This window comes from Tigriopus californicus, chromosome 11, assembly GCF_007210705.1.
Source record: "Tigriopus californicus strain San Diego chromosome 11, Tcal_SD_v2.1, whole genome shotgun sequence".
NCBI classification, from domain to species: Eukaryota; Metazoa; Arthropoda; class Copepoda; order Harpacticoida; family Harpacticidae; genus Tigriopus; species Tigriopus californicus.
The window spans coordinates 3,187,062-3,201,998 of NC_081450.1; the positions used below are offsets into that span (position 1 = coordinate 3,187,062).

The 14,937-nt window shown below is 38.9% G+C and overlaps 2 protein-coding genes across 2 annotated transcripts in view; one reads left to right on the top strand and one right to left on the bottom strand.

Annotated features, from left to right (window-relative positions):
- LOC131890690 (uncharacterized) overlaps window positions 1-765 on the bottom strand; it is a 10,382-nt gene extending 9,617 nt beyond the window's left edge. The window contains exons 1-2 of the mRNA XM_059240097.1: window positions 625-765; window positions 4-528 (exon numbers count right to left, since the gene is read on the bottom strand). Of these exons, the coding sequence (XP_059096080.1) occupies window positions 4-528; window positions 625-633 (534 nt within the window). The 5' untranslated portion in view covers window positions 634-765. The remainder of the gene's footprint in view (window positions 1-3; window positions 529-624) is intronic.
- Window positions 766-14,105: 13,340 nt separating this feature from the next.
- Window positions 14,106-14,937, top strand: LOC131890849 (shematrin-like protein 1; the record flags this gene model as incomplete). Its single annotated transcript, XM_059240290.1, is given in 2 exon segments — window positions 14,106-14,259; window positions 14,360-14,937. Coding segments are annotated over 2 exon segments (587 nt in total), but the record flags the coding sequence as incomplete, so codon positions are not given.

Here is a 14,937-nt window from a genome sequence, read left to right on the forward strand (position 1 = left end):
AACACGACCGTATCCGTATCCGTATCCGTAAGAGGGAGAAGCATAACCATAAGCACGGCCATAACCGTAGCTTCGGTATCCGTAAGCGGGCTCAGCCTCGGCCTCTCGCTTGTGAACGCGACCGTATCCGTATCCGTAAGCGGGAGAAGCATAACCATAAGCACGGCCATAACCGTAACCGTGAGACACATATCCACCATAACCATAACGAGCCTCAGGCTCAGCCACAGCAACGGCATCAGCCTCAGCCTCGGCCTCACGCTTGTGGAAGCGGGCACCATAGCCATAAGAGTGACCATAACCATAAGCGGGATAGGAGTGGCCGTAGCCATAGGCGGGGTAGCCATAGCCGGGCTCAGCTTCGGCATCAGCCTCGGCCTCACGCTTGTGAACGCGACCGTAGCCGTAGCCGTAGCCGTGTCCGTATCCATGGCCATAACCGTAGCCAAGGCTTCGGTGTCCGTATCCGTAACCGTATCCAGGCTCGGCAGAGACGGCAGCAGCCAAAAGGACGGCGAGGCAAAGGAACTGCATAAGAAGCAAAGAACACTCATTTCAGACCATTGTTCACAATATCCAATCTCTTATTGGCAGAAATAAACATGGATTTATTAAGGGACTTACGGATTTCATGTTGATTGTTGAGTGGATGACTTTGTCGGCAGCAAAGTGTAGCTAGAAGATTCAGTGAGACTGTGCCATTCACCAATGGACTCGCTCCTTTTATACTTGAAGCCTCGCTTATTGCTGCCTCCTATTCGAAGGAAGCAACAGCCAAGCCTCATACCAATGAGGGGCTCGTCCGAGGGATTGTCTACCGTACGAATCCAGCATGCGTCATGTGATTGTTCAATTTACTCGCCAGTTCACCAACCCTCTAGGTGGGAATGTCAGGTACGTAACAATTAGCGTTGGCGCATTATGAAATCTTAAACGAAATAACAATTTCAACCTCAGTCTAGGGCCATTGACTTGGTTTACTGGCACTATGGTTTCCAAGTTAAACATTCATCTGAGCCAACCCACCGCAAGGTCTGCTTCAAACCAACTCTTCCGTGCATCTCATGTCTAAAAGCAACATGTGGAATCGGTCTTTGCATTGCAACGTGATTTTCCAACCAAAACCGCTTCATTTACAAATAAAGTAATAATTGCTGAGTACACGTGTATCTCAATGCAAATTTGAGACCAAACCGCCGAGCAATATGCCAGACTTCCATGGCAAGATTTGACCAAACTAACATCGTGCTCGACTGAGACAAATGACTTCCTGTACTCCACTGTGTCCTTGTTGTGGTGCGTTCTGAGAATGATCTCACAAGATCATTTATTTGCTTTACCTATGACAACATTTGTTCAATCATTCCTTCTAATTCTAATTCAAATTCATTTGGATCGCTTTGGCAATCTCTTTCAACTCAAATCAAGGCTATAAATAAGGATATACATCATTATACAATAGTCCACTTGACCTTTCTGTTACGTAACTCGATGTAGTGGGATCCTGGCTGGCAAGGTACCCATCTGACTTCGTGAGAATAACCAATATGCGAGGGGGATGCGTCTAGAACCAACTATCTTTGGCACAAAGAGTAATCTGACGTCGAAGTACGAAACCCACGAGATGAACTTTGCTCTTTACCAAGCCTCCAAAAAATCATTTTCCGAGGCGCTCGTGGGCTCACGGTAAAGTATGGTATCAGGGTTGCCGGCCGAGACTCACGCCATGCAATCCACGTCAAATCTGTGCATGGCAACATCCAAGGTCTCAATCTTTGTGGTCTAATAAAACAATTGCCACAATCACCCGGTCGGAAGTAGTCCGATTCTCTTCCGATCCGCTAAGAAACAGAGAGGAACCCTTGACTCGAGGTCTTTAGTCTTGTATTTTTGAATGGGCCAAGCCCCTCTCGAGTTCACAAGGGTGCGACTACATGTATCACTAATATAGAGACTGCTACACTTGGCTACGGATGCCAGCCCAATTCAACGTTTCATTGGCCGAGAAATGAGGCGTGGATCCGCTAAAGGACCTCCGCCTGAAGAACCTTTGTACTACATACTACTGTACATACTGCACCACAAAAAAACAAATATCTCGGATGGCAAATGTCGTGACTTGATGAGGTTAAAAGAATGCTGAACGAGAAGCCAGTTAATAGCATGGTAGGGGGGCTCAACTTTGAGAAAGATGCATGTGCATCAATTGGCTGACTCTTGACCGAGCCCTTCCACGAAACCCCAAAAATCTATGCTATTCCATTCTCGGAATCTAAAAAAGACTATTGGGGGCCGGGGTAAGATCACGAAAACATGCTTGAACAAGAGGTGACTATTACATATAGAATAATATTGTATTACTTACTTGACAACATGCATTTTCAGGTTGATGAAGGCTAATGTATCATATGCAATATGATATAGACTTGACCCCCTTCACCATTTTTATGATTTAACTTGAGGCTCTTTCGTAACTGATTCGTCATAATCGAGTCAAGAGGGGAAGGTCCGAGCCTCTACAAGATTGCAAAAATCGGTGTATCGTGTCCAAGACTCATGCATTTTTGACGAGTGAAGTGGCTGACAAAAAGGTAATATTACTACTTGGAATCGACCTGAACTGCCAAGAAACCCACGGTGCAAAGTGAATCGCCCAGAGGGATGCGTGACATTTTCGGTAGACATTTCAAGAGGTTGTCCTTGTTCGAATAGGTAGGAATTGACTAATGCTCATGATGGTACAACGTAATTTCATTTCATCCTTTGTTGACTGGTCCTACAGGAACATAGCATCCTTTGTACTCGAAGACAAAAGATAGGACGACGCCTGCTTTAATTACCTTTTGGGTTGATTATGGGCCTGAACTTTAAGCTTATATGTACGAAATTTTGGTTCTGAAACACGCCCGATTTCAGTATTTTACAGACTAATGGCAGTTTCCTCTTTTATCTTCCGATCGACTCGTATGGCATAAATGCACCAAATATTATCCGTATCGCTTTTCTGATGATTGCCATTTCTGTCAGATTGGTCTGTTCAAACCAGTGATGAATATCATTACCCGAAATATAATGGCCGTATTTTATTGTCTTTGGCCAAAAACATCGAAGCTAATTGCAAATCGTTAATTCGGCTCTTTGATAAACATAAGGCAACAACAGTTCTGAAAGGAAGACCTGATTTTCACTTTTATCTAACAAGAACAGAAAATGGTTCCAAGAATCTCGCAGAACGGACAACTCGGCCCAAGACCACTCAACCCAAGGGACAATTTAACCCCATACAAACCCAATGAAGTACTAAAAAGAATTCACGTGTTTGGTACAAGATTGATTTTTTGATCCCTTAATGATTTGATTCAAATGATCTAAATTAATCATTGGATTTTGATGAAATACCTTTCATACTGTCACGCTCTTAATTGGAATAAAAGCATCTTGCCTTGAAAAATAAAAACAAACATTGTTCCACAACGTGAAAATCAACGCCATTCAAATCATATTGTATATTTTGTTTTTGTGTTGAGTTTAGTTGCCAACTCTCTTGAGTTGTCTGTTAGGTTGAGTTTTCCATTGTGTCCAGTTGTCTTCTGAATCCAGTTGTTCACTCGGTCGAACTCTCCTGTCACCACTAGAAATGTGTCATTGGGATAACTCAGTATAAATAGATTTTGCCTCAAAGGAAGGCAAATTGACCAAACACAGAATCAACAAGTAACATGAACCGGATAGGGGACCTAAAAGTTACTGCTTGAAGGACTAGAAAATATGGATTACATTACGCCCATGAAAGAAAGGATTAGAGTAACAAATGTACCTTACGCGTTATAGAAAAAGTTACCGTCATTTATTCAAAATTAACTTTAAACGATTTGATCCTTACCAAATCAATCTCAAAAAATAGACGTAACACGCAAGCCATCATTTTAAAATATTTTGTTTTTAAATCATACATTTAAAACTGTAGCTCGTTTTGTTGACATCTGGTTGTGATATTGAGTTTTGACTGATTGTTGAGTATATTAGAACAGAGAGTCATAACACTTTTGAAATGTTTGAGTTATTGAATTGCACGCATTTATCTTCGGACTTCATCATCCGATGAGCACTAACAATTGTTTTATATGACTTGCCAACTCACGTTATAAATGAGATCTGTGCAAGCATTCATTCGATTGACATTTGTAATTCAAGTCATGGTGAAACATCTTGGGAAATGCTTTTGGATAACGCGGCTCTAAAAAACAAGTCTTAAAAAGTTAGCACCGAAGCCTTGTCCTCGATAAACCCCAGGTCATTTACATATTTGTTTTTATCCACAAATAATGAAAGTCTCTTTTCATTCTTGGATTTGATGCTCAAAACAAAGCAAAAAAGGTTTTTGAAGCGAAAATAAAGAAGCTGAAAATATATAGAATGTCTATTGCCATTCTTAGCCAACAGGAAGAATATGACTCTCTACACATTTGCATGCTGAGTGAGGTTCGACTTGTTCTTGCTTTGTTTTGGTCATGGAATGATCTTGTGGTCCAAGTACACAGAAGTCTAAATCTTAATGTCATTGCCTTCAACAAAAAGGAGGTCTTTGACTATTTAGCTCCACTCCTCCATATGCAACGTGGATATTGAAGTTACCACCCCACCCGTTCAGATTCCTCAGTCACAAAGGCTCCAAAGCCGATCTTACATTACATCTATAGCGATCACTGATCAGACCCCGGCGAATTCATTGGCTTTGTCTTTTGACGTGGTGGTTCAGTTGCAACTATGTACCACGTATTGCCTCCTCCCCGTTTGCTATCACTCATGAATCATCATGACCAAAGGCACGAAATTTCAAATGTTGAGGGTCGTTCGTGGTGGCTCCAAGCCAACACCTGACAAAAATCCAGACCATAAAAATGGTCGCCAAAGCTTTTATTATAGCGCTCTACCGACACCAAGATGATCATATCGATCATTTTGGCGGATTTTGAGTGAGAACGATGTGTCTAGGGCTTCATTTTGTGCCGTTATTTATCGAATATACGTAATTGAAGCACGCGGATTTTGAATGGGTGTGTAAGATGCAGGATCATATTTTTAAGGAGGACTACATTCCAATTCATATGGGAAGATAAACGCCTTAATGTGGTGTACTTTACGTTGTTGTGGGATGAAATGTTAAAGTTGAAATAGTATCGCATCATTGTCTCATGTTCAAAAAAGAATGCGAGTCAACCCATTTCGATCCTTTGCCAATGCCAAGTAATCTCGTCAACCACTATTTACAACGACTAAAAATGTACTACACCACTCAAGCCTGACCTTTGGCGATGAATATCTTGACTAACCCTTTTTATCCTCCATCAAAAACCTGTTGCACTATTCTTGAAGCTGAGAATGTACACCAAATTAATCAATTCCTTAAAAGCGATCCCTGCACACACACTTTTTCCACTAAAAAGGGTCGTTTTTGAGAGTGAAAACAGAATGGTCCAAGGTCTTGCAATCCGGTTCAAGCTGTTTATGTAGTGTTCATAGTTTACATAAGTACATTTCATTTCATAAGCATCTTGAACTACGCTATTTCATCGCACGAATTCTCCATAAAGAGCAACAAGGAAAGCAGACTTTCCAAATCTAACTTTTCACTTCTTATGAAGAAAAGTCAAACCACAAAAAAACCAAATCATGCATCGTAAAACTGATATGAAGAACGTAAAGTATTTTTGGTCTCCAAGCGCTTCCTTCCAATAGACTTAGTCGTTGATGTTTTCATTCAAATTAACTTTGACGCACAAGAAGTCATTTCATTCCAGGATCTGACTTTTCACTTCTTATGAAGAAAAGTCAAACCACAAAAAAACCAAATCATGCATCGTAAAACTGATATGAAGAACGTAAAGTATTTTTGGTCTCCAAGCGCTTCCTCCCAATAGACTTAGTCGTTGATGTTTTCATTCAAATTAACTTTGACGCACAAGAAGTCATTTCATTCCAGGATCTGACTAGCTGTTCAAGGCATCATACGTTGATTCGTTTAACCACTTTTGTCAACATTAGCCAAATATAAGAACACAATATCCACAATTCCATTTGGCCTTGAGTCATTTAAAATAATGCCACGAATAACATCCTTGAAGGTCTCTTGTCCTCAAAAACAAGATACCACATTTTATTGGCTCCTGGAGGCAAAAAATCCAATTCGGAATTATTTGTCATTTACATCTTTGTGATAAAGTATAAGTAAAAATTGTACACAATTCTTATCAAGAGTCATCTACTTGTCCCATCAACACGAAAAGACCCATTCCCCATAGACGCTAATGAATGGCAATTCATCATCGGGATTTCCGATCAGGGTGGGGATTTTTGCTCACCCTACCTCTGCTCTTGACAACCGACCAGACACAACCAGCAACATTTACACTGAGACCGAGAGGGTCGTGATGGAGGTTATTGGTGGCTAGATAGACTATGTATAGTACGTGTGTGACGTGTACCTGGGATGTTTCGTAAACACTCTTCACAGACAACATCTGTACAAGTAAGGAAGGCAGTGATGAAGATGATGATGATCATGACGAAAATCGTGGTTATGAGGGCTTGCCATTGGATTCGTTACGTATTGCATTGAAGTTTGCCAGAATAACCCTGAATGAAATAAAGTTGCCGGGCGATTGCTCAGGTTTGGCTGGGCAAGTTTCTGCTGGAAAAAGTTTTTTAATAAAAACGGACTCTTTTAAAAGAAATGTTTCTCGTACCTTAGTTAAACACTTGCTGGTTGATACTAGGAATGGAAGGAATGCGTCCTTTTGTCAATGTCATTAGTGTATTTAAGTGTTCAATCTCCAAGTCGACGGTAATATTTTGACATTCCTCGTCAATTGGACTCTCGACCACTTGCAATCAGAATATTCTCGCCATGGAATGCACCGGCTCATTTTGTTTTTATCTACAATTCTTTGGCACTTCAGGAAGAGATTGCGCCTAGAACGTTTTTGTCATTAATTGAACATTCTACGTAAATGGACCATATTTGTATCTATTACGGATCGGTAAGGCCGATCAATACAAAAGTCAAAAACAATATTTTCCTAAGCCTTTGAATGAATTCATCATGGAAAAAGGGATGGAAATCATTATTCAAGTTTAAAATATCGTCAGCTAATTAAGGAAAAATATCCACACCTGATGGTCAGAAAACATGGTATTTGATTCGGTGCTATTGCCTTCCTCCCGTTCTACGTATGAATGGCGGGTAGCTCAACTGGTGCGTTTGTCTCTTGGTCATATTAACTAGTACTTAAAGGTCAAAGCAAGACAATGGTTATAGAACCTCGGTCGGTCTGTTGGTGTGGATTGTTTCCAAAGAAGCCAAAGATAGGCTGTGAACTTACATAATCTTAGTTCAATCCCGAAAAAGAGAATCATTCTTTTGGTGAAAAAATGATTTGATTTAGGAAGTTCACTGACTTCATTTGAGTACGTTGAACTACATAGGCTGAGCCTGAACTACCATCTTCGTTCAGTTAATGAAAGACGATAGTGAGGTTTTATGAGCTAAGATTAAATTCGACTAATCAAGGAAATGATGTGTGATTTGCATTGATCTTGTCCATTTGCGATCCCATGATATCGGTGTTTAGCGGTTGAAGGATTATGTTAAGGTATGAATCAATGGAATTATGAGCAAGGGCGATAAGGCTCAGAATTTTCATCGCTGATTTGCGTCAAGGTATTGCATTCTCTTTCACAGGATATTTAGGCAATGGTTCAAATGCCTTATCAATGTTTAAAAAAAAATGCCCTGACGCACGTGGGTATCTTTTCTTTTTTTGCTCACTTAATTTAGATTTCATAGTTTTGTGTGCTTCTGTCTCAGATTGTAAACTTATATGCCTTAAACATATCAAAGGCTAAAATTTGCCAAAACCCTCTGTAACTGAAATATAGAGCAAACTTAATGACCACTTTAATATAAATGATGATATGATCTATTAAGTTGCTACTGACTTATCAAATGGTCGCATTTTCATTCGTTTTAGGTCCAAAATGTTCTGGTCATATCTTAACTCGATAGTGCAGGCAAATTACGCACTTTTCCATTTGTTTTTGTGTCCTTCCTTGACGCTGCTGGAAAAGGAATCCTCACTTAAAAAAATCAAGATCTGGTTTAGCTTCAAATTCATATGATAACTGATACACTAATGATTTGGGGTGTGGATCTGGCTAGTCTTTGAATGTAAGGTTGACCAGCATTTTGGTCAAAAACTTGTCGAAGTTTGGCTTAAATCCTGAAAGCAACCGAATATTAACATTTTTTCCTCTTTTTTCGGCACAATTTCAACAGAAGTCAAATGACAAATAACAATGGTTAAAATACCCTTGAAATGCAGATTTTTGAGAAAATGTTTCCAATTTTCAAAATTACGCTTAGTTATGCATTAAGTTGAATTTCGAAGAAAATGCTAACAGGTCATCTTACAGATTTGGGCTTTTCCTGACTTTTTCCTTGTTAATAAAAAAATGTCTCCAGTGTCTGCCAGTCATTCCCTCAGTTTCGGGCGGCCACTACACTGGCCTTGGTTAAGACCAGGGCAGGGGAGCTCCCAAAAAATCCTCCATTCTGAAAGAAGAATTCTCCCTCCGCTTGGATTTCAACTACGACTCAATTCAAAAAGCAACGATTTTCCTGAGCCTCTTTGCTCTCTGGTTTTGCATTCCCATACTTTTATCAATATTGAATACTTTCCATAGCTTTTTTATTTTAATAAGTACCAAATTACTTGATTTTTTATGGGCCCCATGCATCGATAGCTAGGGCCCTCCTGTTATTATATGTATTTGAAATAATCCAAACTGCAATCATTCTACTACTACTACCGCTGAATCAAAACTGCTTTTTGACAACTCAATGATATTATTGACATCATTTTTTATTGTTACACTGTGTGCTTTCAACCGTTTGAAAAGATTTTTTCAAATATAGTCATATTTAGAATATTTTCAAAGGTAGCGTATAACATGTTGAGCGATTTTGCGATTTTGCAAAATGAAGCGACTTTTTTACATAGAAAATTAGTATCATTTGTTTGGACAATTGTGTTGGAAAGTATTTGGGGCATTTTTGAAACCGAAGAAATATGTCCCTTTAACCTTATACAACTCAGTAGTGGAGTAGCGGCTAATTTCAATTACAAAGGTTTTTGAAAATTGTTATTTATGATGTGCTTTTAGGCATCTAAGCATTTCATCTGACCTAGAATCATTTAGGGCAATGATCACAAATTTGTTCCTCATGATTTTATGAGGCGTAAATATTCCAGGAGGTTTGTGGGGAGTTCTCTCGAAAGTTGTAATAGCAATTTCTCCACCGTACATAGTGATCTCGAAGAAGGCATAGCTTTAGGCTAAAGACTTTGAAAAAATCCCTAAATGATCAAAAAATATCCTAAATATTTTGCCTTTTTGTGCCATTTTTAAATATCTAAGCGTTTTTTATACAAGTTTTCAAAACCTTGACGATTTATCATAGATTTTTGCATTTCACTAATTCCTTTCTTGACTTAGTGTAATACAGGCTTTTACAGGCAGATGTGTGCAAAGAAAATGGATGTACAAAATAGCTATGAAAACCTGGCCTTGGAAAAAAAGATACAATGGATAAGTGTTCAAATAGAATGTACTTCTGGGGGATAACATTCTCTAAGTACAGCTGTTAATATGATGCCAAAGAAATAACGAAATAGTCTAAAGTGTTCTTTTAATTTTTTACACTACAGAAGGGGAGGCCCATTAAGAAAGGCGAAATTACAACTTTTAGGAGTTTAGTTTAGTTTTAAACTGCAAATTAACAATTCAATGAAGCAATACCTTGTGCGTTCTACCCCACCAAGCATATTTAACTTGGCAAAATTTGACTTTAGATTTGAATGATGACTTGTAGTCTTATTAAGATTTGGCTTTGTCAGGGCTAATTTCTATATCCACAAAATGTTTTGATTTTTAAACTTTTTTAATATTTTGAACGGCATCATTGCACATGTCAAAAGAAAAGCTGTGATCGAAATGATCTCACGCGTAATACGGGTCTCATTCACTGCAAAGAACCTGAGAATCAGCCGCCAAGTTGTCCACGATAACCAGGATCATCACTGAAGTCGCATGTTTAGTTTCAAAACAGAACTAAACATGATTGAGATTGATTCTCTGTCCATTGGTGTGATTAGTTAGTGACTCTTCCTTTGGAGCAAGGTCAGGGAGGGGAATCGAATCATGGATATCTCTTACCATAGCAAACTCCGCTAACCACCCCACCTCATATTCGCCTTATTTGGCATATTAACACATAATTTTATTTAATTGGCCGAATACTTTAAATTGCACAAAAGTAGATAAAGTTATCCAGTACAGAGAGCTTGAAGTGTGAATCTTCGATCTCGTTTTTGTATTACGATACGATATTACTTTATAACAAGCCCCTTTAGTATGCAGTAAACCACTATGAAAAAAATCCTTGTTCATTGAAACAATCTGAAAGTAATATTTTATGCATATATGTATAAGTGACCCAATCTTACTCTGATATGACAATACATATTTCTACAAGTTATCTAAGTCCCTGACTGTGATTATAAAATCTTCACATTTTGTAATATCCTTGATCATTGACGAGTTATGACGTTTTCATGAAAAATATGTTTTGATTCCTCAAAAAAGTTTGAGGTTTAGTTTTCCGGTAGCAATATTAACGTCCTGTGGCAGATTGATTCTCTGTCGAAAAGCTTCGGTAACAAGCTCACACAACAGAATAAAACCATAGAAGAAGAAATATACGTAGAAGGGTAAAATCGAATTTGTTGTGGTTTTTTACTGAAGCTGAATCGGTGAATGGAACAGTACACCTTCAGCCAATAAAAATGCAGCACCTCTTCAATCAGAAACCATACCCTATTAGCCATTCAGTTGTCGCCCATTCAATCTGAAAACAATTCCGGCTGGCTAGGCCTTGCTTCCTCTTTGATAAAACCAGGGGTGGACCCCTCGACAGGCAAAAACCTGATGGGTAAGAATTTCCAGAACATGCAATCACATTTTTCAATCTCGGTCAATTATTTGGTGCTTTCGCGTTTTTGCCATTTTAACTCAAAAAAGACGCGTTTTTCAATTGTTTTTTCCGTTAGCCTTGAAAAAAATAAAAATGACGTCTTTTACACATTTCATGTTTTGCTACGCATTTTTTTGGTTACGGGCTGCTGCTAGGGTCGTAGGGTGCACCTTGCCGTGACAGCCAAGCCAGCCATCACATCGTTCAATTCAAAATTCCGGTAGGAAGTTTCATGTCCTTCTAAAAGTTTCCTTGAGAAAGGTCGAGGAGGCAAATCGAACTGGGGACCTCTCTCATGCTAGGAAACTGTGTGTTAACCACTACATCATGTCTCCTCCCTATTCAAAAGATTTTATTCATAAACGGCTTGATTGTCTTGCTTTTTATAAATTTTTGATTAAACAATTTGAGATAACATCCCCTCAGCTTTTGAAAACAAACGACTACCTTCAAGGATTTAGTTAAGGGTAAATTACCTATTAGCTGAACATGGTTGACCAATAGTTCAGTACTAATTCCTTGCCATGTCCTCTGCGAAAATCACTTCAAATTTTATCATGACACAAGTTATTTTTATTACTCCGACACCTGGGTTTGAACCTTGGTTTCTTGCCTTGTTTGCGCTGCGCCTTAGACCCCTTGGGTACACCAGCTCCTTTGCATTATTTGGACAACCCTACTTATAGTAGGTCAGTTATTATGGGTGCCACTACTCATCCCAAAAATTACAATGGTACTTTCTTACTCTTTTTATGTTTAAAAAGCTAAATATTAAAAAAGAAGCAAAAATAAAGAGAGAAAAGTTATGAACCTCAAAGTCTAGTTGAAATAGTGCTGAAATGAAATATCTTGAAGTTGGTTTTGAAAATTCATAATATTAGAAGTAAAGGTTGAGATTCGTGAGTACGATGGAAAGATAGGAAAGATAAGAGCTTATAGTGGATAATTATTTACATTGCGCTCAGTTTCGATTTTTTAAATTGATCAGTAATCACTTGAGGGCGGATATGAGAATGATGTTTCTAGACATTAAATTTGATATCATCAAAATAACGATACAAAGCGAAGAAAAAAAAGTGAAAAGGTTTCCTCAGTGTAGGATGCAACAAGTCACCTTTGCTAGGTAGTAATGGTTATAAAAAGTCATAAAATCATCATCATAAGAAATTCTTATGATGATATTCATAAAACATACAGTTGGGTTAGTGTCATTGATTCCTGCTCTGGACGTTTGGAACTAACTGGACACATCTTGACTTCATTTATTATCTATTTGGAGATTGAAACGAAATCTTGGATGGTTCCAACCTATTTTATTGTAAGTTCTCGCATAAGTACCTATGCTGGAGCACTGAAATGTCAAATAATCATTTATATACCTTATTCGTGATATTGAACTTGTAACCTTGTTCCTTGCCATTTCAATTATACTGATCCAATAATAAATGGTTAAAATTTCCAACTAAAAAAAAAAACATACACATGTAGGCACTATCAATTATAGTGTGTGGGGAACTCACTTCAGAACTTCTGAGTCAACAAAATTAATAGAATATGGAATCATCTTGCCTAATGTTTCAATTTTTTATTGATGATTCAATTTTGGAAAGTAGCAGGCTCAATCATATTTCCTTCAAGTATTATAAAAGTGCTAAATGGATGAAATGTTGCTTTTGTGGGTCAAAATTGAGGAAAAAGTGACATTTAACAAAATGTCCCGAAGAAGATGTTTCAGCTAAAACATCAAATTTAACCGCAAAAACATAGTTTTAATGTAAAGAGCTTTTAAATCCGCCCTCTAATGAGTCTTGGAATCAATCTATTCATCTATTTAGGAAAATATAGACGATTTGAGATATGGTAAACTTTGTCAATAATGCATCATCAGTAGGGATCGGAAAAAAAGTTTATAATTTTGGTCAAAATAGTTATTTTTAAGTTACAAAAAATCAGCCAAAATAAGTTCCGAAATCGTAAAAATAAGTTTAAAAAAGGTGAAATTGTATTTCATTTCTTTGGATATTCAAGTATTAGTGTGATATTTAAGATAAAATTGCTCGATTAATCTTTTTCGCAATCTTCTTGCTTTTTAGACTCAGAGCAATCCCAAGTCTTTGCCCTTGGTTTGGGCTGCAATAAAGAGGTTTGTTGTTCTTGGATGAAGATTCCTCTTACCAATGGTTTGAGGATGGACACCGAAAGGGTCGCCCACTCCCCTGGGTCTCTTGCCGGTCTTCAGTAGCCACTTAGTTTTGCTTCTGACATCAAGACTGCTCTCACTCTCATTTTTTTGCTTTGGTTGCAAACGATGGGAGGGGACTACCTGCCTTTAGCTTAAAATTCGATCATTTGCAGTATGACGCTACTGTATGTGCTCAATAATTCCTCTTAATGAAAGCTTGAGGTTTAATGTCAAACAAATCGTTGAGTAGGGACAAACATTGCCCAGAGTTCTGCACACCCAGGCTGTATTTCTCCCAAATTTCCCCTAAACTTGACCAAAACCCTTCAATTTCCCCGAAAATACTCGATTTTAAGTTCTTTTATTGTTAAAATTCATGAATTACTTTTTGCCCAAGAACAACCAAAATAGTTGAAAACTTAATTTAATCTAAAGTAAATCCCAAAAAATCAGAGGTTCAGAAACCGTTGTCATAAAAACATAATAGCCCATTGATCAAAATTTTTTGGGTTCATCAGAAAACTGTATAAATACTGTGCCATGAATTTCCATCTTTCGGCTTAGCAAACTTGATTTCTTAGGAAAGTTTAAATTCCACATTTATTACGTGAAACGCAGTATTAATCCATGAAAAAACTCAACACTCCTTAATCGAATATTCTTGTTAAACTTTGTTATTTTCACTCCCTGTTTTGTCTTACACATCTATCTCTTACAAAAGATCTTTTCAGGGATCTCTTCAGAACCCTTATTATTACTACATAGAACAAACAGGTGCATTGTTCTGCGAAGCTCGAACAACGAGGGGAAGGCACGGGAAAAGTCGAATGAACAAACCTTCGCCGTCCGATCGAACGACGGACCCACGGAACGAGATTGACTATAAAACAAGCGACATCATTGGTAATCAACACAGTCTCACTGAATCTTCTAGCTACACTTTGCTGCCGACAAAGTCATCCACTCAACAATCATCATGAAATCCGTAAGTCTCTCAACAAGTTCATATTAGGTTTCTGCCAATAAGAAATTGGTTAATATTGTGAACAATGGTCTGAAATGAGTGTTCTTTGCTTCTTATGCAGTTCCTTTGCCTCGCCGTCCTTTTGGCTGCTGCCGTCTCTGCCGAGCCTGGATACGGTTACGGATACGGACACCGAAGCCTTGGCTACGGTTATGGCCATGGATACGGACACGGCTACGGCTACGGCTACGGTCGCGTTCACAAGCGTGAGGCCGAGGCTGATGCCGAAGCTGAGCCCGGCTATGGCTACCCCGCCTATGGCTACGGCCACTCCTATCCCGCTTATGGTTATGGTCACTCTTATGGCTATGGTGCCCGCTTCCACAAGCGTGAGGCCGAGGCTGAGGCTGATGCCGTTGCTGTGGCTGAGCCTGAGGCTCGTTATGGTTATGGTGGATATGTGTCTCACGGTTACGGTTATGGCCGTGCTTATGGTTATGCTTCTCCCGCTTACGGATACGGATACGGTCGCGTTCACAAGCGAGAGGCCGAGGCTGAGCCCGCTTACGGATACCGAAGCTACGGTTATGGCCGTGCTTATGGTTATGCTTCTCCCTCTTACGGATACGGATACGGATACGGTCGTGTTCACAAGCGAGAGGCTGAGGCTGAGCCCGCTTACGGATACCGAAGCTACGG